General features: G+C 41.1%; 1 protein-coding gene across 6 annotated transcripts in view; it reads right to left on the reverse strand.

Moving 5' to 3' along the window:
- Window positions 1–49: 49 nt before the first annotated feature.
- The window catches only part of esr2b (estrogen receptor 2b), a 58,684-nt gene continuing 33,208 nt past the window's right edge, over window positions 50–25,525 (reverse strand). For all 6 annotated transcript variants that reach the window (XM_036575143.1, XM_036575144.1, XM_036575141.1 and 3 more), the window contains 6 exons: window positions 21,042–21,158; window positions 17,308–17,640; window positions 15,152–15,290; window positions 6,741–6,874; window positions 5,276–5,453; window positions 50–4,517 (listed from right to left, as the gene is read on the reverse strand). In XM_036575143.1, the coding sequence (XP_036431036.1) occupies window positions 4,286–4,517; window positions 5,276–5,453; window positions 6,741–6,874; window positions 15,152–15,290; window positions 17,308–17,640; window positions 21,042–21,158 (1,133 nt within the window). In that variant the 3' untranslated portion in view covers window positions 50–4,285. The remainder of the gene's footprint in view (window positions 4,518–5,275; window positions 5,454–6,740; window positions 6,875–15,151; window positions 15,291–17,307; window positions 17,641–21,041; window positions 21,159–25,525) is intronic.

The raw sequence follows: 25,525 nt of genomic DNA on the forward strand, positions 1-25,525 counted from the left end.
TTTAACAGTCTCAAGGGATCGTTTACAAGAGCAAAAAAAAAATCTAACATGTTATATCTGACATTTCTCATTTTGAGATGTTGTAAGAAAATAATAAGATTATTCAACTTATTTCTGGTGATTTTTACTATAATGATTTACTATAATGATGTGTCTTATTCTATTGGCAGATCATTAAGTAACCAGTTAAATACGCTTGTTCTTACAACAATCTCAAATTGAGAAATCTTTTATACATATCAACAAAATTTAAGATAATTACCCTACCAAGGTAGTGTTTTTTTGCAGCATGCACTGACCGCACCGCTGTCCAAATGGAAAACAATGAAACACTCAGGCAGGTTCAGTCTTGAGAACCTCATGCTTTCCTGCACTTCTGTACACCGTGTTACGGACGTCAGAGTTTGCAGCTTTTCTTCCCGGTTTTTCAGCAGTATTTAGACAGAATGCACATTAATACAAATCACAGAACACTTTATGAAAACATTACAGCCTGGAGACACTCAGAGACTCATTCACCGAGATTCATGTTCAGAGTTCAAAGGGGTTCAAAAACTGCAAAAGCAAATGCAGAAGCATTTGTGCGATTCTACACTCTTAAAAAAGATCCAAGGGTTCTTTAGTAAACAATGGTTCTATATAGAACCATTCGTCTGCTTAAATGGCTCTATACATGAACTCACAAAAAAGTACACAAAGTTCATTTATTACGTAAAAATCAAGTATATTAAGTGACTATTAAGTAAAGTTCTAGTATATTTCCCATATATCTTTATGCAGTAAGTATACTAATATCAGTGCACTAGTACTGGTCACCCGGCCGGGGAATCAAACCCAGCTGTGAGGCAACAGTGTGGCACCATGCTACTTTATACACCGTTACTGTGTACTTACTTACACTTAAGTACATCTCAATCAACAGATGAAGTCCAAGTGTAGACTTTTCTGCATACTTAAGTATTTTTGTGTTTAGTGTATCTCTGATAAGTACATAAAAGTATACTGAAAGCATAATTACTCATTTTAGTTTCAAAGAAGTATAATAATAGCACACTTGAATAAACTTCTTTTTTATGGTGAAAAGGTTCTTCAGATATGGTTCTATGTAGCACCAAAAAGGGTTCTGCTATGATTATGATGTCAAGCTTGTGACAACAGAAGAATCCCTGATGCTATATAGAATCATATACAACACATTCTCCATCAATCTGAAGAACATTTTCACCATGAAAAGAAACATTTAGGCATTTAAATGGTTCTCTGAGTGTTTGTTTTGTCTTTACTAAAGAACCTTTGAAGAACCATGTTTTTTTAAGAGTGTAGTTGATATTTTATTCTTCTCTTTGCCACTTTGGCTCAGTGGTTTTGTCGTATTTGGTCGTATCAGTGATTTACTGCGCGTTGGCGTGTTGTAGGGGTGACACCCAAACTGACCGATCCATCAGGTGGTGTTTAAAGCTACCAGCTAGAGTGACGTAGTTAAGGTTGTAACCTGCACCACTAGCAACTACAGCAATGAGTGATTTATCACTGCTGTCGGAACAAAACCTCGTATCTCCAAAAGAGGGAACTTTACAGGACAAAGAAAAACGTTCTCAACTTTTAATGGAAGTGAATGGAGAAATATATTTCTCCAAGTAATTTTGAACCATTTCCGTCGGTCTGTTCATCATGAAATTTTGACACAACATAAAGGCCAACTGCCTTTTTCAAATTATGTCAAAAAATGAAAAACAACAAAAATGGAGAATCGAGGTTTTGTCCTGACAGCAGCAACATGTTTCTATATATACTGACATAACATCAGAAACACAAAGTCCAAATCAGCAAAGACCTCTCACACACACAGAATAGACATTTGACATAAAGAGTGAACTCCAGAATTAAGACTGTCACAAAAACTGAGCTGTGCGCTAAAATTTCTCATGAAGCTTTTGCCAATGATTTGTAAAAAAAAAAAAGAACAAATTGGTGGGCGGAGCATGGATACGACAATTAGATGAATCTCCAAAATACTGGCCCTTATTCATCAAAGATGTGCCGAAATGAGATCATGCAGATTTCACTGACAGGTGTGTTAATCTCCAATTCCACCTTTGGCGTATCCATACATTCCGAATCACATCTGGCAGAAGTGCGTAAAAAAAATTCAGCTTTATATCTGAACTGCCTGAAAAATGGCTGATTTCCAGTTAAACAATCACAATTTTTGTCAATAACATGAATACCAATAACTACACACAGCAATCCCAGCACTGAGGTGGATGTGTGTGTTCGATATGTATATACTGATATACACAACTGCTGCGATTTTCATTTGAAGACTTTTGCTTTAAACCAGTGTGTCTCAACCCTGGTCCTGGAGGCCCACTGCCCTTCACCCTGCACTCCCAACATGCCTGATTCAACTCATCAGCTCTTCAACAGCCCATTTGGCCTGGGAAAAGCTCTAAAATGTGCAGGACAGTGGCCATTTAACTACTGATAGAGTAAATAAGTACCTCCATTTAACACATAACATAGCTTTCCTAGTACAGTAGAAGCTCATATACTGCATTTTGTTATTTTAAATAGTAGTTTTTATTGAAGTTGTGATCAGAAGAGGGGCCAGTGCACTTCCTGCTTGACCCCCAAACTCCACCCCATGACGACAACCATCGGCTCATGAGCCTGCTGAATCGAAGCGTTTGAATGAATTAGGACATGCTATGTGTAAATCATATGTATGTGAGGGCAAATCAGGGTGTCTGTTACAAATTATATGCAAATAAGGTATCTGTGTGCAGATGCTTGTTCAGTTGAGCCCATATCCGCATTTGTTTTGACGCTGACATGGAGCAGTTCGGTTCAGGGTGGTCAAATCTGTGCTACTTTCTACACCGCTGTGATGAATAAGGGCCAGTGAGTCATCGTATCGGAGTAAGATCAGCAGACTGAGTCCAGGCCTTAAACATTCACGAGCTCAAAACAGCCACTGAAAAGTCTTTACACACAAAAAGTATACAAAATACAAAGCTATGAAAAGTATGCACATCTTTTCACATTCGGAGAGCAACTTCACTTCATTGCATATGCTAATCAGGCAATACAGAGTATTTGCAGACAACAGGTCAGTGGTTGCACGGACAGCTGTATCATGAGCACAGTTTTCATTTGGTATTGAGATTTCGTACCTTGGCATTCCTATTTTTTGTTGCTCATCGTTCACAATTTCACTAAAACATTGTCCAAAAATCTGCAGAAATGTGCGTTTAGCTCGAAAATGTGTAGCAACTCTGGCACACGGACGGTTTTACATTCAGACAAGGTCACACTCGACAGCTGCTGCGCATGTAAGATGTACAGTACAAGTCACAGGTTTAGACACATTAAATTGAAATTTAAAAAATTGTATCTGTAATTTTAAAAATCTATTGAAAGGTTTAAGCTTCAACATTTACGCTTGAATTTTTTTCTACATCGTTTAGATTTACGACTGTGTTGCTCTATGCATGTTACGTCATACTTTTGATGTTCATTATTATCCTTTAACATAATAAAATAATAAGGAGGACCCATCATGAGTCGATGTGTCAAAATGTTTGAATGGTACTGTAATTGACGGTTTTCTGTAAATTATGGGTTTCTTTACCGTCATACCCACACTGAAAAAACAAAGGAAACAAAGAGTTGCATTCTTGGATTTTACTTCTGAAATTCCTAAACTTTTGCAAATGTAAAATTCTGATTTCTTATTTGCAAGTTCTGAATTTCAGGAATTAAGCGTAAAATTTCTGCATTTCTGGGCAGTTCTGGATTTTTAAAAACAGCATAGTTTTAATTTTAGCTCACAGTTCTGAGAAGTTACACATTTTCAGAGAAATTCCTGAAATTCTGGGCATTTCTGAATGTCTAAAACGTCTGAAATTCTGTGCAATCCGAGTTAGTGCATTTCCAAAATTCATAACTTCTGCATGATCTGAATGTCTGAACGTTTCAAATTCTGCACAATTTGAATTTCCCGAACTTCTGAAATTCTGCACAAATTGTCAAATTCTGGAAATCTCATTTTCTCAGATCCATTCGGTCACTTCTCCCTCAGATGGCCCTTGTAGCAAACTTCTCTCATCTGCAAACGAACCTTAAGGTGGTCAGCGGGGTTCCTCAAAGTCAAAGTGAAGGGGTCAGGTTGAGTGGACATGCTGAGAGGCTAATAAAACGGGGACGACGTAGTGCAAAGCTGATTTACAACATGAGGGTCTTTTCTGTGGCCTCGTACAGTGTCTGAGATTTGTATGGATTTGGGTCAGCCCTGGCCATGCTGCTCCTCCACACTCTGCACGAGGCGCTGGGCTACTGGACTCTGGAGCTCGCGGGCTGGGTTTGTGTCCACTGGAGAGGTGAATCGAGGGTCAGCGCACTGGGCTGGCATACGGCCGCTGTGAGCTGTGTTAGCGTCCAGCATCTCCAGCAGCAGATCGTACAGCAGAACCACGTTCTTCCTCTTCATGTTGGAAAGGTGCTCCATGCCTTTGTTGCTACAGATGAGAGGAGAAAAGCTTTCATGGACCCAAATCTAATAATAATACTTCTCAAATGTATTAGTATAACTACAGTACCGTACAAAAGTCTGAGAAAGTGAGATGTAAAGCTATTTTTCTGGTATCAATGTGTAATAATAATAATAATAATAATAATAAAATAAATAACAACAACAACAACAACAACAGCAATGACGAAACAGAAAAAGAAAAAAATCATGTATATATATATATTATATATATATATATATATATATATATATATATATATATATATATATCATAAGTACCTACAGAAATACTGAGATGTCACTGTGTAAATATGCAAAAAATTATCTACTATGTCTTTTTGTTTTCTGAGGTTAAGATTAGGGTCAGGTTTAGACTTAATACAGTGTTGCTTATAGATGTAATATAGACTACATATGGTACATATTAAATTTTTGCAAGTATCTATTAGCAACATAATGTCCCATAATAATATATATTTAAGTATCCATATGCATCTATATGTAATCTATATGCAGCAAGCCTAAGTCTAAACCTGACCCTAATCTTAACCTCAGGAACCAAAAAGAAAAAGTTCTGATCTCTTAGTTTTTTGGGGGCTTTTCTACACTTTAGAAAGTCAGGACCACTTTGCTGGTCTGGAGTGTTGGAACTTTTCCCCAGTTTTAATACAAAGTATGAATATTTTTGTCTCCAAAATGTATGAAAACAAGTACAAGTACACACACACACACACGTTACAATACCTGAGATGGCGAACGTGTGACAGCAGCATTAGCAGGTGCGCGAGGCGGGCAGACTGCTGCTGCATGGACAGGCCTGTTCTGGAGATGGCCCAGACCAGAGCGTCTGTCACTGAGTCCAGCAGCCGCAGCAGCTTAGATCTGCTCTCCAGCTCTGCGTCCCTCTCCGCTGAGGTCATGTCTGTGGAAAACACACACACTGTGATATTTTGCCATGTGCTGGACGTCTGCATTCTTTTATAACACTGGAGGGCAGATCAGGCAGGACAGCAGCTACACCAGCCTTTCGGAAAACATTCAGTGAGAAAACAATCCAACATGCTGCTTTCAGTTTATTGTTCTGTCACTTTTTCCGATGTTCAACCAGACACCCAGTTTACTCACTCTTAAATATTAAAATCACAAGCTTTTTACAGTGCAGCTGTGATTTTTCAATGAAATCACTGAGTGTGTTTACATGACTCAATATTCCGATCATAATCAGATTTCTGCAGTTATCTGATTATTCAAACGGTCATGTAAACAGCAAATTCTGATTTCTTAGATCAGAGTAAGGTGTAGAAATCCGAGCTAAAAATCCAAAAATTCTAATCTATTAAAATCCAAAGCTAGAAAACATATTATACTATTACGAACAAAAAAATTTAAGCACACATAATAAATGAAATATAATAAATGACATACGTATATAAAGTTCGACCACCCTGGCCAAATTCAATATTTTGCTGCTTTTTGACGTGTAAAATGTTGATTCTTTTTGACAAAAATCTAATAATTAATCTGATTAAGAAATCTGATAAAGAAGCTGGATTTTAGCTCAGTAATCAGATTTCTCAGTGCAGGTAAACTCTTACTCTGATTTCTTTCGGTTTCTAAGTCTGTGCATGTGCGAAAACTGACCGCAGTACTGGAAATTAACGAGCAGTGTCGCCGCGAGATGCAGCACAAAACGTTTGACACTGAAACTCAAAATATAAAATGAAAGTGAAACTGAAAATTTAAATATTCTTCATCTTCTAGATGATGTATGTTCATATTTTCAGGTAAAGTAGCGTTTTTTTTTTTTTTTAAAAAGCTGTGCCATGAAGTTGACATTACGTTTGTCACGTCTTCTTCTGTGAGTTTATTGGCTGATTGCAAAGCAGAAATCTGATTACTGTCTGACTCATTGAGAGTTTCCGCTTTACCTCATTACTCAAATACATGTAAACGCCTTGATTGGATTACTGACAAAATCTGATCTTCTGCAGTTATCAATGATTAAGTGCATGTAAATGCAACAGGTGTATGACCCATGACGTTGAAAGCAAGCTGTCAGTTCGTATGAATTATTTCTGACTCGCAGCTCATTGACACATTTCTGTGGAAAGTGCAGATTTTAAACTTTCAATTCATACCACTTTTGCATTTAATTAGAAGAGGAGATTCCCCCCTCCCCCCCCCCACCCCCCGGGGCACTCAGACGTACTGGAGTTGAGCAGGATGAGGGCTTTGAGGCAGACATACTCCTCCTTCTGCAGCTTCAGCTCTCTGAGCCTGGAGGAGCCGGCCAGCAGCATGTCAAAGATCTCCATAATGCCCTCCACACAACTCCCCTCTTCCCTGAGAGAGAGGGGGGGCATGGGGGGAGAGAATGAGAATGAGTGAGTGAGATAGACAGAGAATAAGAGAGAGAGAGAGAGAGAGAGAGAGCACGGGGAGATAAGGAGAATGAGTGAGTGAGATAGACAGAATGAGAGAGAGAGAGAGAGAGAGCACGGGGAGAGAATGAGAATGAGTGAATGAGATAGACAGAGAATGAGAGAGAGAGAGAGAGAAAGAGGGTACGGGGGAGAGGATGAAAATGAGTGAGTGAGATAGAGAATGAGAGAGAGAGAGAGAGAGGGCACGGGGGGAGAGAATGAGAATGAGTGAGTGAGATAGAGAATGAGAGAGAGAGAGAGAGAGAGAGAGAGAGAGAGGGCACAGGGGGAGAGAAAGAGAATGAGTGAGTGAGATAGACAGAGAATGAGAGAGAGAGAGAGAGAGAGAGAGGGCACGGGGGAGAGAAAGAGAATGAGTGAGTGAGATAGAGAATGAGAGAGAAAGAGAGAGAGAGAGAGAGAGAGAGAGAGAGAGAGAGGGCACAGGGGGAGAGAAAGAGAATGAGTGAGTGAGATAGACAGAGAATGAGAGAGAGAGAGAGAGAGAGAGAGAGAGAAGAGAGAATTTTCCACATGCACATGTCACAGCACTGTGTTTATTGTTTTAATTCTGTTAATTAAAACTGTTTTTGAATATCCACCAATAGGATTTAAACCCCAAACTAGAAATCATATTTTATCATTATGAATAAAAAATGAAAAGCACACAAACAATAAACTGGCCAAATTCAATATTTTGCTGCTTTTTGAAGTGAAAAGAAGTAAACACGCCCTCCTCAGCAAACTACTTACAAAAAGAACATGTATAAAATAGTAATTGTGGTATGTGCAAAAGTTTGGGCACCCTACTAAGGCAGATAACTTATCGAGAAAGTACTATAAAAGTAAACATAAAATATAAATTATATAATCAATATCATACAATTATATAAAATGTATAGCAAAATAATATAAATGAAAATAAAATTATAGTATATTATTTTTTAAGTAATAACTTTTTGGTGCCCACCAAAAAATGTAATAATGAATACTGAAAATCTAAAATCTAGTATAGAGCACATAGTCCTAGTCTACACTGTATAAGGTATCACGGTATAAACCAACAGGAGGCACTGTGCTGCAGTGGACTGGGTTCGATTCCCCAGCCGGGCGCCAGGGTCCTTCTCTGAGTGTGCATATTCTCCCCACGTCCCACAGTCCATAGACATACAGTCAGGCCAACTGGAGACACTAAATTGACCCTAGGTGTGAATGTGTATGTCCGTGTGTCTGCCCTGTAATGGACTGGTGACCTGTCCAGTGTGTTTCCTGCCTTCCTCCCAATGACCGCTGGGATAGGCTTAAGCAACCCAGGAGGAGATGCGGCTTTTTAGATTAAATAAACCCTCAACTGACTCTCAGTAACAGGTCAAAAACATATGAGGGTTAGGATTAGGTTTTAGGTTGAGGTTGAGGTTAGGATTAGGATTAGGACCAGGGTTAGGATTAGGATTAAGTTTTGGGTTGAGGTTGAGGTCAGGTTTAGGATTAGGGCCAGGGTGAGGGTTAGGATTAGGTTTTGGGTTGAGGTTGAGGTCAGGTTTAGGATTAGGGCCAGGGTGAGGGTTAGGTTTTGGGTTGAGGTTGAGGTTAGGGTTAGGATTAGGGCCATGGTTAGGATTAGGTTTTGGGTTGAGGTTGAGGTCAGGTTTAGGATTAGGGCCAGGGTGAGGGTTAGGATTAGGTTTTGGGTTGAGGTTAAGGTCAGGTTTAGGATTAGGGCCAGGGTGAGGGTTAGGTGTTGGGTAAGGTTGGTAAGGTTAGGTTTTGCGTAATGGAAGTAACATATTAACATCTACTTAATGTCAGTAATGTATCAACAGAACATCTACAAGATATTTACTACAGTGTATTCAGATGCTTCACTACAGCTACCTCACTGATATGTTGTTGATGTGTTACTGATAATCTGTGTATTAACCATCTACAGAGGACCACTCCAAATAAAGTTACTGAATTCTTTTGTAGGCTGGGTCCAAACTTTTCACTGCTACTCTGTTACCTCTTTCCTCCCCTCGATTTTGTGAAAGTTTCCTCTACAGAGAACACACTTCTGCACATTTTGAAGCACATTTTAATGCACAATTACTGTTTATCTGCTGAATTTAACACACTGGAAGAAAAAAACTTAAATGTGGAAAAGTTATACAACATTTTAAATGTTTTATTTTCTCCAACATGTCAAATACAGCAAACATACAGTAACTGTACACTAAAATTAGCAGAAATCATATATAAGTGTGTTCACAGTAGAGGAGGTGTTAACACTTTTTACTCAGAAAACCAACAAAGCATGGAATTCAAACTTCTGCAAAAGTCCTAAGTGTCATCTTTGAGTGAATTAGAACAGAAGGGTGGATCACAGCGTAATCAGGGGAAGTGAAGATATCAGTATCAATGATTTCTTTGTAAGACATGTCCTTAAAGTGTCACTGAAAATCCTTAGAAAACAGCACTCGCACTCGGCAGAAAATAAGCCTGTGTTGTGGGAACAGGCCAAGGTTACTAGAGACCTTAGTGATAATCTCTGTGGAAGACTAAGTCCCCAAAACACACACACACACACACACACACATACACTCACTCAGTAACTAGGCCTGCATATTCACCCATCAGGCATAGCATCATGACCACCTCCTTGTTTCTACGCTCACTGTCCATTTTATCAGCTCCACTTACTATATAGGGTCACTTTGTAGTTCTACAGTTACAGACTGTAGTCCATCTGTTTCTCTGTGTACTTTGTTGGCCCCCTTTTACCCTGTTCTTCAGGGGTCAGGACCCCCATGGACCCTCACAGAGCAGGTACTATTTGGGTGGTGGATCATTCTCAGCACTGCAGTAACACTGACGTGGTGGTGGCGTGTTAGTGTGTGTTGCGGTGGTCTGAGTGGATCAGACACAGCAGTGCTGCTGGAGTTTTTAAACACCTCAGTGTCACTGCTGGACTGAGAATAGTCCACCAACCAAAAACATCCAGCCAACAGCGTCCTGTGGGCAGCGTCCTGTGACCGCTGATGATGGACTAGAGAATGACCAACACAAACTGTGCAGCAGCAGATGAGCTATCGTCTCTGACTTTACATCTACAAGGTGGACTGACAAGGTAGGAGTGTCTAATAGAGTGGACAGTGAGTGGACACAGTGTTTAAAAACTCCAGCAGCACTGCTGTGTCTGATCCACTTGTACCAGCACAACACACACTAACACGCCACCACCACGTCAGTGTTACTGCAGTGCTGAGAATGATCCACCACCCAAATAGTACCTGCTCTGTGAGGGTCCATGGGGGTCCTGACCACTGAAGAACAGGGTAAAAGGGGGCTAACAAAGTATGCAGAGAAACAGATGGACTACAGTCTGTAACTGTAGAACTACAAAGTAAGTGGAGCTGATAAAATGGACAATGAGCATAAAAACAAGGAGGTGCACTTTTTTATAACACATATAATGCACTAAAACAGCTGCATATAAAACAGATTAGCATAATCAAAGCGTTTCAACTGGTGTTAAATTCAATTTAGATTAATAGCAGATAATCAGAATCACCTTACAGGCACACACACTCAGGCAGGATTATTCTGAAGGCCAATAAATCGTTCCAAAGTGCCACTGGGTTTGGCCTCCTGCCACAGCAGGCTAAAAGCATGGTCATAATTAACGGCATAGCTGGCGTTCTCAGCTCAGTGATTACTCAAGGTCTCTTCTGCCTTCATGAAAACTTGCATTTTTTCTCTTTCAGAGTCTCATTAAAAGAGTGCTATTTCGGTCCAATGCAGTGCAAACAACAGTAATGTATCATTAACACAGTAATGAAAAAAACATTTAATATGAGTGAAAAGATGTTTAGTGATTATATTTTAGAAATATGGGCCTTTCATCTCAAATATTACTAAATAAAAGTAATTTTAACATTTGCCATGCTCAAAAATATCTTTTTCTACATAGAAATGATATACAGTCATATGCAAAAGTTTGAAAACCTCCGATCAAATGACATCAAAGGTGAAAACAAGTTCAGACATCTGCTACAGTGAACACGCTTAAATATGGCATTTTCTGCTAATTTTAGAGCGCAATTTTTCTTTACCTGGGATTCTAAAATATAAAACCTAACATGCGCCATAACTTTTGCACAGGTCACATTTTATGTTTTATACATTAAATTCAGCAAATAAACATTAAAATGTGTCTGTGGGGGATGTGTGGATTATTTGCACATAGAAAATCAATAGAATGTCATTTGCCCCCGGGGCGCCAAAACTTTTGTACACGACTGTTAATCAATTTCATATAAAAACATTCATTTTAAGAAAAGTATAATCATTTGTGTCATTTCCATCCTGTCACATCAACTAATTTAGCCGTAAAAATAATGTACTATAACATTAAATTACATGATTTTTGATATGCAATTAATTATATAATTATTCAACTTATTGATTCATCCCATCTTTGAGGGTCCATCAGTATTAACTTGGCCACCTTGTCAACTGGATAAACAAAACAGTTATTACAGCTTTGCAGTGTTCTCAGTCAATAGTTAGAGTTCTGATGTCAGAAGGCCGAAGCTTGTTGACAGAGAGTGCAGCTTCAGTGTGATGGACATTGGTGCAAATTTAGGTGGTGACAAAATGAAGCTTGTAGTATTGAAAATATAGTCAATTAAATATCCCACATCAATACTGCATTCACATTACAAGGACACTGCGTCAGTGAAAACACACCATGCACACACTGAGGCTATGTTGGTGTGCAGCAGTGCTTAGCGAAGCAGGTAGCCTGACAGCTAACCGCACTTCCTATGTGTCACGCATTCCTCCAGCAGGGACTCCAATTCCCAGAACCCCTTTGGGTGATCACGTGACTCCACCACACACAACCTATCCAAGATCAGCCTCACCTGATTACTGATCATGCTCACCCGTTCTGATAATCTTGTGAGCTGTTTAGTCAGCTTCATAAGCTCTGGCTTTAGGTTAGATTGCGAGGTATTGCTTCTGTCACTGAAAAGATACTGAACATTTCATTTTACATTCCTGTTTGTTTTTCTGTTTATTGGCCATGTGCCTGTGTGACTCTGCCCTCCTGCCTGATCCCTTGGACTTTGTTATGACTGTGTTTTTTTGACCTGGGCCTGTTTTGTGACAGCCACTTCGGAACTCCCTCAAACTAGTAAAGCCTCTTTTTTTTACAATCCCACATGTCTGATTCATTCTGTCCCATTATAACATGCTTACAACACTAAAGTGTCCACATGTGGAATTCCTTTCAATAACATCTGTTATTTTTATTCTTTTAATATTGACAATTAATGGATTTATGAGAATGTGATAACTGTGCATGCTTTGTTTACCTAGTTTTATCAATGAAATCTGAAGCTTTTATGTGGTTCTGGCATTATATGCAGCTTATAGCCTTTAGATGTTGGTCCCACTGACATGTCAGACCAAATTTGTAGCTGTAGCGATGGACTTATATTAATGTTATTTGGCACAATAAAATAAATATTCCTGCTGAGGTGGGAAATCCTGCTAAAAACAGCCTGGCCAGCTCAAGCTGGTTAAGGTGGTAGACCAGCATAGGGAACATTTTCGTTTGAGTTTGATGGTCATCCAGTATGATCAGGCTGGTCGCCTAGCATGACCAGCTTGACTTTATTGGTTGACCAGCATCACATTGGTCATGCTGACAGACTAGCTAAACCATCAAATTTTAATAAAAACCTAAACAAGCAAAGTTAATCTACCATCTTAACAAGCTGATTAACCAGCATAGGGTACGTTTTTGTCTGGTCCAGCTGGATGTCCAGCTTGTCAACCACCCTGACCCTACAGACAAATTTAGACCATGTAAACCCATCTGCAAAAGCTGGTCTTAGCTGGATTTTTCATGGTTTTTGGTAAATGTGCAATTGAAACCGAAAAAAAACTGATTTTGTGGCATGAAAATAATTCAAATTAGCACAGTCTTGCAGAATGACTCTTCAGTCATTATAATGGCTCGGATTTTGCATTATGTTGACTTTTTAAACCCATTTTCGCATTACTGAATCCATTATTACAATTTTCATAGCGCTTCGTAAAACCAAACATACACCATTTTCCCTCTTACCCCAAATGTAGTCAGTCAGCCAAGTCTATTAGAGATCACTTAACAACTCAACATGGTTTGCGGTAAGAAGTAGACACAGTGCTAATAAGCTTCCATTATTTGTCAGCTACATTAGCAATGTTTTGGCTAATTGATCGGATCTGACGTAAATTTTGTAAACGCATTTTTTTTGTGAAAACGTGAATTTTATAATTTTTTTTTTAAAGAAATATCCAGAGGTCAAAACAATCAGTGCTTTCTGAAAAAAAAAGCAGGCCTGCAAATCATATTAGCAGTGAGGGAACATGAATTAGTACAACTCTTGAAAATTCCAGGCTTTTAAGGTTTATTATTCAGTAACTACAGGGAATTCAGTGCAAACTGGCTGAGCTATTCTTAGGTTATAGAAGAGTGTAATAAAGCTTTGGGCCTGCTGGTGGGCCCTGGACATTTAAGGGATTAAAAAAGGAAACTGCTTTGCAAAGAAACTTCCAGTTCTCTTTATTTCAAGGTTTGGTTTGCGCATTGATTAAGGCAGTTCTGCTCAGAGCAAACACAATCATTCACTATTATTCACAACAAGACTAAGGGCCCTTATTCAACTCAACTCCCTCCAATTCAGCTTGATAATTAGCAAATGAGACCGAAGAAATAATTTGGTAAAAAATCTAATTTACACATTTTTCCCCTTATCCCCCAAAATAATGGCATGAATAGACATGTTCGGTTTCTAAAGTGTCTTTAATTTGGTATCTGAGGTTTCTTTAGTTTTGCACTGGAGTTACTCAGCACTGACATCGCTTTTATCTATTTTTATATAACAGTATGCTACACAGTGTCAGAACCCACATAATCAAGGCATGATTTGAGGCAACCGTGTGATGGTTTAGGCAAGCAGTGTTAATTCATGGGATTTAAGATTTCATTACTATGCAAACAGACACCAAACATGTCTTGACTCTATTTGGGACACTATTGTTATCCAATTTCTATTCTTTTTCTTCTTCTTCTTTTTCTGCCAGATTTTGTCTGCTAAAGCCAGGCCTACACTGTGCGATTTTGAACCTGATTGGTCGGAGCCGATTGAATTTCACGATTGTGCCGAATTTCAGCTTCATTGGCCGTCGTTTGTCGTGCAGCATGAGGGGAAACGATGCCCGGTTAACAGCTCAAATGAGCTCCGACTGAGCAATCGGATTGATTTCTGACATGACAGAAATTTTGGTCGCTTGTCTCACAGTCTGAGCAGCCTCACGAACCGATTTCTCAAAGTCGCCCCCAAAACCACACAATCACAACCACTGCTCCTACACGGAGGCTAAAAAGTCCACATTTGCGGCACCAGTGTCCGTATATGACGACTTTGCTTTCGGTACACATGTGATTAGACATGTGTTGAACTTTATGGGTGCAGGAGCAACTATTTTAATATGTGGTGCACTATGTAGGGAGCAGGGAGCAACTTGAGATTCAGCCAGTGTTTTGATCAGGACATCCGAGGCGCAGCGTGTTGTTTTGAATCAAACAGCTTTATCGTAGACTGACCGTCTGTAGGGGCTGCGTTTCACGTGCAGTGTGAGCACCCATGTCACGTCATGTCAGTCGGACCAAGTGTTTTCATACTATATGGTTTGCAGGCTTTGGCCGAACAGTGTATGCCTGGCTTTACTCATCCTGCAGTTTTCGAGATATCAACACTGCTCCAACTCCGAAATGTTCGGGCTGATCATAAATGGTGTGCTTCAATACAGTGGATGTACAGTTTTCGGACAATTATAGTTAACTGACAATTTTTTTGAGAATGAAAGGGGTGAAAACGTTTGTTCACTCAGCTTATGGCGTGTTGATACAAGTCCATTAGTAACATCGTATTAACCATCCTAGCAACCATGCAGCAACAGCCTAGCAACCACCTGGGATACCACAGCAACCACTTATCAACACCTTTGTAACCACCTAAAATACCATAGTAGCCATTCGGCAACACCTTAGCAACCACCTGGGAACTGCTCAAGCTGCGCAATCGCTCTGCATTTTCTTCGGGAAACACGCTTTACTCTAGTCTTTAATACATCACTTGAGAGAAGATACACAGTGCTGTACCTGCTGAGTTTGAGGTCAGGAGAGAAGATGAGTTTTCCTGGATGATCTACAGATCTCCACATGAGACCCAGCATCAGCACCTCCAACCAGCAGCACTCCAGCAGCTGCACCTGCAGAGGCAAGCTCAGCTCCACGAAACCTGCAGAGGAGAACAGGAGCTCAGAGTCAGGTACCACGTTTTTATAGTGAAAAGGCAATTTGATTACAGATAAATGTATAAAATTCATCTGATAGTCTTGCACCGCTTAGGACAAATCATTAGCTGTAAAAATGAAAGAAATGTGTCTAGAATGATGGAAACCAAGCTACAAAAACAGGCTGTATTGATTTCATTTATTTTGTGATGTCACAAAATCCAACAAATCTATACACACACACACACACGTATATCTGCCTATTCAGCCCACTGCAGGGTAGCTCCGCCCACTCATGCTCATACATGGAGTGTTTCAGCCAATCAGAAGAGAGTTTGTTTACATATATCAGTCTTAAAGGCACAGTCACCAAAACATAGGTGTACAGAGAGGTTGGAAAAAATGGTCATTTAAAACGAATTATGACAAAGTATGGTACATAAAACCATATATATGTTGAAAGTGAACCTCAGGAGAGAAATTAAGTTACAAGAAAAATGTAAAAAATAGGCCCTTTTAATCTGTATTCTGTGAGTTATTATTGTATATCACTGCTGTCAGAACAAAACCTTGTATTTCCATTTTTTTACTTTTTGACATAATTTGAAAAAGCCTGCTGCCCTTTACATTGTGTGTAAATTTCATGATGAATGAACCAAAAGAAAAAAAGTCTGGTTCCATTGACTTACATTAAAAGTAAATAATGTTTTTTCCTTCTCCCGAAAAGTTATCACTGTGGAGATACGACGTTCCGACAGCAGCGTTATACATGAAACAATGACTTGTAATACAGTAAATCATTCCACACTTTTAAAGGTGCTGTACGTCTGTCTTTGGACAGAGCCACAAATCCTGAAGGCAGTGAGTGATCAGGCGCTCATCCGCAGGATTCTACTAAACACACAGCAGCTTACTGAGAGAGTGATGGATGTGGTTAATGATAGAACGCTGGTGAACAATAATCATACAGGAAAATGTCAGGACGAGACGATGTTCTCCAAAGCTGCGCTAACACACCTGCACAGTCCTGCACTGCTGAGCCGCAGCCTAATGAATCTCTATTACTGCATCAATCTGGCCTCAGTCTGTGAGAATCGTTTCAGCTCACTTAACACTCCCACTGACATTCACACAGCGTCTGCAGGAATATATCATCTTCCACAGTCAGGACAGAATTGGCCGTTTCGGAAAACTGACAGGCCTGAGAGTGTCTGGAAACCTGCACGACTTAAAGGAACAGTCTGTTCAAATTAGCCCAATTTCCCTTTTAAACCAAATCATGACTGGTGTCTAAAGCTACTTTACTTTTTTACTGGAGCTACAAAGCTAATGTAGCTAGCAAGTAATAGACACTTAGAGCCCACCAATTAGCATTGTGCAAACCACATGTAAACTGTTAAATATCAACTTTTTAGTTAAAGCTGAAAGAAGCAGCATTAGGAGAAAAAAACGGCTAAAATATGAAATATGGTGAGCGTGTGCTGCTGTGGGTCACCCTGTAAAGACTGAAATATTACTAAAAAATCAGAGGTGTTGGGCCAGGAGTATCATACGTCTTTACATATTAACATCATATATATATATACATACACACGTCTGCGTGTCCACCATACCACACCCTGGACCTTTCAATGCAGTGTGCAATGACTGCTTAAGTACAGCTGAGTAAAGTTGCTTAATGAACCCAAATATCTAAGAGCACTGACCACCAGTGTAGAAGAGATGATGAAGGTCCACATATGATGTTTGTGTGGGTTTTATGTACCAAAAGCAACTCATTTTCACCTTTTTAACCTCTCTTTATCCCTTGCTGTTTTTGTTTCTGTGCCTTTAAGATGGATATATGTAAATGAGCTCTGCTCTGATTAGCTGCTCTGTATTGTGCGTCATTCAAAACGCAGAACAGGCTAAAACGCTTTTTGGTTTTTGTGACATCACAAAAACACTGATTTAATTTCCGTAAGTGAACTGAACGGGCTGGGAATGAATGACAGATTTTGAGAGCATGAAACGAAGACTGACCTGGTATCTTCTTGGCCCAGGTGATCATAAAGACGAGCTCTTTGTCAGCGAGGTTTGTGAGCGACATCATCATGCTGGCCTCAGTGTACGGCTTATTCAGCTGCTGTTTCAGGGAAATCTGCGGCGGCTCTGCGTCCAGCATGCAGTGGACCAGCTGCTCGGGGGATAGGCTGGACCCCGCGTGGCCCAAGGGAGAGAGTGCGAGATGGAGGTGGGGCTGCTGATACCGCTGGGAATGACCTCTGACCCCCACGGCTGTACCGGAGCCATCCCGGACGTGAGGAGCCCGGCGGTGACGAGGCCCTCGATAACTACACCGCTCTCTCCTTACACCTACGAGTAAAAACACACCGTCACGAAAGCTCTTCTGTCATTCAAATGGACTTCTCTGCTGGACTCAGCTTGTGATAAGACTAACATGCAATTTAGCACTAGATTAAAGGAAGAGTTCAGCAAAAAAAATCACATTTACAGTTTTCTGCTCGTCCCAAATGGAGTCGACCAGCCAAGACATGTTTGGCGTCTCAAGTTTGCGTCTTTAGTTTTGCACTGGAGCTACAAGGCTAACAAGAAATGGAAGCTAACACCTCACCTGTTAGCATTGTGCTAGCTGCTTCTCCAAATCATCTCACACTCTATCCAGTGCTGCACTATTTAAGGTGGAACGGGAAAATTCAAACAAGAAGCAGGCGATTAGGCCAGCTTATATAATAAGCCATTTTTAGCATCATCCTTCTTCCTGTAATTCGGGAAGTGGTTATTTCATTTTTATGTGCATTAAGATTAGATGTGATTCACACATTCATAGATTTGATGATGTGAGTGAGATCACGATCACATATTATCATACAGTATTATTAGTTTGCCTCTTTAGTTTTGCACTGGAGCTACAAGGCTAACAAGTACTTTAAGCTAATAGCTCACCTGTTAGCGTTGTGCTAACTGCTTTTCCAAATTACCTCACACTCTATCCAGCTGTTAAGTAAGCTCAGTCTGAAATTTCTCTGTGTTTTGTCCATGTTTGTAGATAACAGTGTGTCATACAGTGGCAGAAACCCCACAAGCAAGTCTATTAGAGACACTGAACCAAAGGGGAGGAACCAAACCAGATGGGTATAGATGACGTTGAATTGAATTTCATCCGCTGTCTCAGGAGGAACATTCTCAGCTGAGCTCTATGCCATGGAGAGCGTGCTCCTCTCCCATTTCAGGTCCCTGGATAATGTGGTGCCCAGGAACTTGAGTGACCCACAGTGGAAACCAGAGCACCGTTGATGTTGAGGGGGAGGGACACACTACAGTGTGTTGAGCTGCAAATGACTGCTGCTGCACCAGAAGACCAGCTGCTCTACTTCCTTTCTGTAGGCAGACTCATCCCTTTTTGCCCAGCACGGTGGTGTCATCTCCAAACTTCAGGATCTTCACAGCTGGTTCCGTAGAGACACAATCATTGGTGTAGAGACTGAAGGGGTGAGAGTGGACAACCTAGTGGTACTCCAGTTTTGAGGGTCCCGGGATCTGATTTATTTTCCTATCTGCACCTTCTGTCTCCTGTTTGTCAGGGAATCTATGATCCACTGGCAGACGGGATCTGGCATAGACAGCTGGGACAGTAGCTCTGGCACTGTGTGTCGAAAGCTGAAGTCCACAAACAGAACTCTAGCATTAGTTCCAGCACTGTTGAGATGCTGTAGCATGACGTGGAGGGCCAAGTCGACCACGTCGTCGATAGACCTGTTAGCTCTGTACGCAAACTGAAGGGGATCCACCAGAGGGTTTGTAAAGGTCTTCAGGTGGGCTGGGACCAGGCGTTCAAAGACCTCAAAGAGATCAGGGTGCGACGATGCTTCGCCGAACTCCACGAGGAGACACAAAGTCACCGGGGAGGTTGTAACTGAATGGTCTGAGGGATGAAGCTGCAGGAAGATATGACGACTTGGAGTGGTTCTGTTCAAACGGTGAGTGATTTATTTACAGACATGAAAAACTGTGTAAATGCAAATAAACGGTAGTTAAAATATTAACTCAACGGCAGTACAGGTAAGCATATTTAGTCATAGGCTGCAAGGCCATAGAACTACACTTCTGATTGGCTCGACTCACATCTCCCTCAGCTGCCTCTCAGTGTGAGGTGAGTACTATCGAGCTAGCCCTCCTTTACTAAACCTCTCCCGTACTTCTTATAGGATTAGTCCCGCCCCTGTATCACCTGAGCCAACCCATTCCACTCCACAGGGGTGTTGCTACCCTCTAAAAGTGGGTTAAAACAAGGGTCAATAAAACCATGATCAATGTCGTAAGGCCTTAATATAATATGTTACCTGTAAAGGTGTTTTAATACAATGCGCACATTTATTAACCTGTCTCACTTTCTTTTCTGGGACCTAGGTTGGAGACATCACCCCTCCCATGAGCTAGCTGTGGGCCCTCCGGCACACTCATGAGTGAGCTCAGGCTCCTTTTGCTGACTCTGCTAGGAACAGACAACAGGTGAGTATAACAGGTAGGTATACTGGTAAGTATTACACACACATACAGTCCCTGGTGATGGGCAATGCGTTTACCTCATCACACAGGGCTACTGGCCTGTAGTCATTTAGTTCAGTAGTGTTCATTCTTCTGGGGACTGGAATGATGGTAGATGTTTTGAAGCATACAAACAGAGCAAAGCTCCAGTGATTTGTTGAAGATTGTGGTGAAATTTGGTGCTAGGGTGGACGGAGAGACCGAGCCTTTCCCCAGAGCTTGTCTCACCTTCTGAAAAGCCTGTTAACGTCCTGCTCATTAATGGTGAGATGTGGAGGGGGCTGAGGTGCAAACGTGGGGAAGGAGGGCAGTGGACTGGCAGAGAGAGGCTGACGATTGTCCTTTTTTGTGTTCAAATCTGCAGTAGAACTCATCCAGGTTGTTGGTGAGCTGGCGGTCATTCGGGAGAAGGGTAGTTTTTCTCACCTTGTAGTTGGAGATCTCTTCAAGGTTTCCTAACTGAAGTTGGCATCAACTTTTCTGAGTATTTCTTCTTTGCTGCTGTAATCCCTTTCTCCAGTTTGTATTTGGTCTCTTTGCAGAGAATTCTGTCCCCAGTAACCGGATGCTGCCTCCTTTTCCCTCCGAAGCCCAAGTCCAGCTGAAAACCATGGTCTGTCTCTGCTGTGTTTCACCCGTGCTGTATGTTCTCGCAGAACCTGATGTATGACGTCACGGTGTCTGTATATTCATCATTTCTGGCCTTAGATTCTGTTAGGATATCTACCCAAGCACCTATATGCCGACTCTTTACCATCTGACTGTTCATATGCCTTGATATTCATGTGCTCAAGTTTGTTTTGATAAGCTTCAGCCTACTTCCTTGTAGTCTCTCTATAATAGCCTTTCCTTCTGCAGTAATGGCACTGAATCAATGTGACAGAGTGAAGTTAAACCCTATGTTGGTGACTATAAAGTAGCGAAAATTAGATGAACACTCGCTAAAACTGTGAGTTCATATAACTGAATAAATGTAACTGGTTACTACCCACCTCTGAAGTTAGCACAATGCTAACTGGTAGAGTATAAACTTCCATTAATTTTTAGCTACATTAGCCTCGTAGCTCCAGGGTAGAAGTAAAGATGCAAACTTCAGACAACAAACACATCTTGGCTGATCAACTGCATTTGGGTTGTTTTTTCACCTGTTTTTTCCTTCTTAAATCTGCACTGTGCTTTCATTTCCATCTACATCAAAGCTAACATACCACACTTCATCATGCCCACTTCATAGCACTTGCGCAGCCGACAGGCCTGGCAGCTCTTGCGGCGGTTTTTGTCGATCGTGCACTGGTTGGTGGCTGGACAGATGTAGTCATTGTGTCCTGAAACAGAAAAGAAGCGTTAGGCCAACATAAATACCATCACACTGTACACTCATAAAAAAGATGGCTCTTCAATGGTTCTTTAGTAAAGACAAGCTTCTACATAGAACCTTGAACACTCAAAGAACAATTTGCATGTTTGAGGGGTTCTTTCCATGGTGAAATGTTCTTCAGATTGATGGAGAATGTTTTGCATATGGTTCTATATAGCACCAAAAATGTTCTGCTATTCAAGCTTGTAACTATAGAAGAACGCTTTTTGGTGCTATATAGAACCATTTTCAAAAAGATTCTTTATAGAACCGCACACAATCTGAAGAAAATACCAATATGCGACAACATAATGTTGCATAAATAAAAATAAAAATGTTCTCGAGCAAAATGGTTTTATATGGAACCATGAACACTGAAAGAACCCTTTGCATGATTAAAAGGTTCTCTGCATGGTGAAATGGTTCTTCAGACTGATGGAGAAAGTGTTGCATATGGTTCTATGTAGCACCAAAAAGGGTTCTGCTATTGTTGCGATGTTAAGTTTGTAACAATAGAAGAACCTGGTGCTCTACAGAAGAAAATACCAATATGCCACAATATAATGTTGTTAGAATTAAAGGGTTCTGCATCATAAAAGCGTTCTTCACATTGATGGAGAATGTGCAGTACATGGTTCTATACAGAACCTTTTTGAAAAGGGTTCTATAGAGCTCCCAAATGGGTTCTTCTATTGTTGGAAGCTTGACACTGTAACAAGAACTCTTTTGGGTGTTATATAGAACCCTTTTCAAAAGAAAAGGTTCTATATAGAACCATGTACAGTACGTTCTCCATCCATTCCTTTCGCAATGCAAAGAAGCCTTTAATCATGCAAATGGTTCTTTGAGTGTTCATAGTTCTATACTGCACCATTTTCTTTAATCTTGAAGAACCATTTTTTTGAAGACTGTAAGAACAGAATCTACACACACTTGAGCACAAAGGTTCTGCGGTTTAAGAACACGTCATGAATCTGACGTAAACTTTTTCTTAGGACCTTTCTCAAGAACACATTTCAGAACAAACTTAGGAAGATATTGATGAATGAGGCCCATTATTAGTAAACAACACAAGAATGGAAAAAGTTAGAGAGCCCTAGCAAAGACCTTAAACATCCCTGTTGGTGCAAGTCTCAACAATGTGCAGGTGGAAAATTCATGGAATTGTACCCAGACAGGTGCAAGATTTCGCTCAGATAACTGATAAAATCCAGCAGTCACTCAGAAAGAGGTGCAGGAGTAACTAAAAGCAGCAGGAACAACAACCACCCAGAGAACAACAAGCAATGAACTGCACCGCAGTCATCTCCGTTCCTGCACCACACACAAAACCCCTCTGCTAAAAAAGAAGTGCAGGGATGCCAGTCTAAAATTTGCAAATGCTTGTTTACACAAATCAGACGTCTTTTGGAACAATGTGTTCTGGTCAAAATAAAAAAATACAACCCCATATCTAAAAAAAGACGGGAGCATGTTTACCACTGTGTTTCATCACCTCTTTTTTTAACAGCACTCTGTTGTAGTTTTGAAAGTGAAACGTTTTTCCCTTCTTGTTTGATATAGGATTTCAGCTGCTCATCAGTTCAGGGGCTCACTTGTCATTTTTCATTTTATAATGTGCCAATTCTTTTTCAGTGGTGACAGTTTTGGACTGCAGTCAGGTCAGTTTAGCATCCAGACTCTTTTAATATGGAACAATTCTGGGGTAACACATGCAGAATGTGGTTTGTCATTGTCTTGCTGAAATAAACAGGGCCTTCCCTGAAAAAGACATCATCTGGATGGCAGCAAATGTTGTCAAAACCTGTATATATCATTCAGCATTAATGGTGCCTTCACAGATGTGCCAGTCACCCATGCCATGTGCACTAATGCCCTCCTACACCATCATGAATACTGGCTTTTGAACTGTGCACTGATAACAAGCTGAGTGGTCTTTAGCCCAGAGGGGAGAGTGTCCATGATTTCCAAAAAGAATTTCAAATGTTGATTCGTCGGACCACAGGACACTTCCACTTCACCTCAGTCCATTTTAAATGAGCTCGGGCCCAGAGAAGGTGGCAGCATTTCTGGATCCTGTTTATATTTGGTTTCTTCTTTGCATTTGTGGAGGCAGTGATGAACTGTTTTCACAGACAGTGGTTTTCAGAAGTGTTTCTGAGTTCATGCAGTGATTTCCACTACAGAATCATGTCTGTTTTTAATGCAGTGCTGCCTGAGGCCCAAAGATCACGGCCAGTAAATACTGGTTTTTGGCCTTGTCCCTTACACACAGAGATTTCTCCAGATTCTCTGAATCTTTTAATGTTATTATCCACCGTAGATGATGAAAAGCCAAAGTTATTTGCTATTCTATGTTGAGAAACATAAAATATCAAATATTTTATGTTGAGTTATTCTTGAAATGTTGTACTATTCACCTGTGCAGTCTTTCACAGAGTGGTGAACCCCTCCTTACCTTTACTTCTGAAAGACTCAGCCTCTCTGGGAAGCTTTTTTTTATACCCAATCATATTACTGACCTGTTGCCAATTAACCACCAGGTGATTTTTTTAGCATTACACAATTTTACCAGCCTTCTGTTGCCCCATCCCAACTTTTTTGGAAATGGGGTTGTACTAGTACTATTAATTGATGATTGAATACTTTTTCCTGCCAATGTTCCTTTCAGAACAAACATGTCTGATTACTTGTTTCCCTCAATGTGTACTTTACACCTGCCTTCTACTCCCACTCACTGTCCACTGTATGAGCTCCACCTGCCTTACAGCACCACTGTACAGGTGTACAGTTACAGACTGGGGCTCGTCTGTTACTGCACAGTTTATCAGCCCCCCTCTACCCTGTTCATCACTGGTCAGTTTCTGACCACAGGACCACTGTTATCCAGATATTATGTGGGTGGTGGTCCATTCTCAGCACAGCAGTGACAATGACATGGTAGTGTGTGCGGTGCTGGTGCGAGTGTATCAGACATAGCGATGTTGCTAGGTTGAGAGAAATCCATTCAAGAGCTGCTCTGTGGTCAGAAACTGACCACTGACAAAGGACTAAATGACACAAGGGGTTTCCGATAAAGTAGCCAGTGAGTCTGCTGGTCATGTAGCTGTAGCAGATCTAAATGAATAGGGATAAGAGTTGAAGGTCATTTTATGACTGTTTTCCTAATTCAGGAGAAGCTTGAAATCACAACAAAACACAAGTGGGCTGTAAAATCTCAGGAGGGAACAAAGTGCACTGACCTTGGCTCCACTGGGATTTGTGATTATGGCGTGTGTGTGTGTGTGTGTGTGTGTGTGTGTGTGTGTGTGTGTGTGTGTGTGTGCAGTGTTTGAAATAAGGGTAGCTAAGGGTTCTGCTAAATGGTGTAACAGAGCCAGACATTTAGATTGATAAACAATTGTTTGTTTTCTCTCAGAATGATAAAACCAGTGCATGGAAGTGTGGATAGCCAACGTTTAAAAGGGGAAGGATTATGCTTTTCCAGCTGTTCCCTTTCCTTTCGTGTGTTATCTTTTAGTGCATGCAAACTGTTGGCAAAGTTACTGTAGCACTGCCTGTGCTACCCTGGGCTCAGGAAGGACAATGAAGGGAGGAAAAAACATTTGCAGCAGCCATATTCTTTCATTTTCACACTAAACAACCCACAACTAGGGTAAATCTGGCCATTTTTCAGTGGCTTCAAATGAGACTTTTCAGTCCTCTTCTCACTCCAGCTCTTCCATCCCTCTCTGCTCTTTTTCAAAAGGCGCTCATGCTGCACCTGAGCACCTGGGCCGAGAGGGGACGAGAGCTCGTTGCTCCGCCTCTGTCTCCGCCCCCCGTTCTCTGGCTTGACCACCAGGATTGAATGTGAGGCACATCATTGCAGAGGCGGTGCCCAGGAGATGGGGCTCAGGACCCGTGCGCCGTCCTCCACTCCCTCACAGATTTCATCCTCTCCCCATTGTCTTCACAGGGTTTCGGGGCTTGGAGTTCGGCCCTGCCTTCCTGCCAGCTCTGGGCCCAGGGGGCGGGTTCATGCCACAGTTATGAACCTCAAAGTTCAAGCCAGGGGGGAGAAACTCTCTCCCAAAAAAAAAAAACACTTTTCTCAGCTGCCTGAAATGCCTCGTTGGAATTCCAGCACTTTTCCTGTGTTACAAGATGACATCATCTCGTAACACAGTCCTTACTGCCTAGAGCTCGGCACGTCCTCACACAGCACAGAGCAGCTACTGGAGGCCGCAAGGAGTTTGTTCAGTTTTGTAGCCGCGTGGAGATGCTGACTGGACTTTCAGGTGAAACAGCCGCAGCGGAGTTTACAGCTACTCAGGAGGGAAGGGTCTGTCTGCA

This window comes from Colossoma macropomum, unplaced genomic scaffold (assembly GCF_904425465.1).
Source record: "Colossoma macropomum unplaced genomic scaffold, Colossoma_macropomum, whole genome shotgun sequence".
Taxonomy (NCBI): domain Eukaryota; kingdom Metazoa; phylum Chordata; class Actinopteri; order Characiformes; family Serrasalmidae; genus Colossoma; species Colossoma macropomum.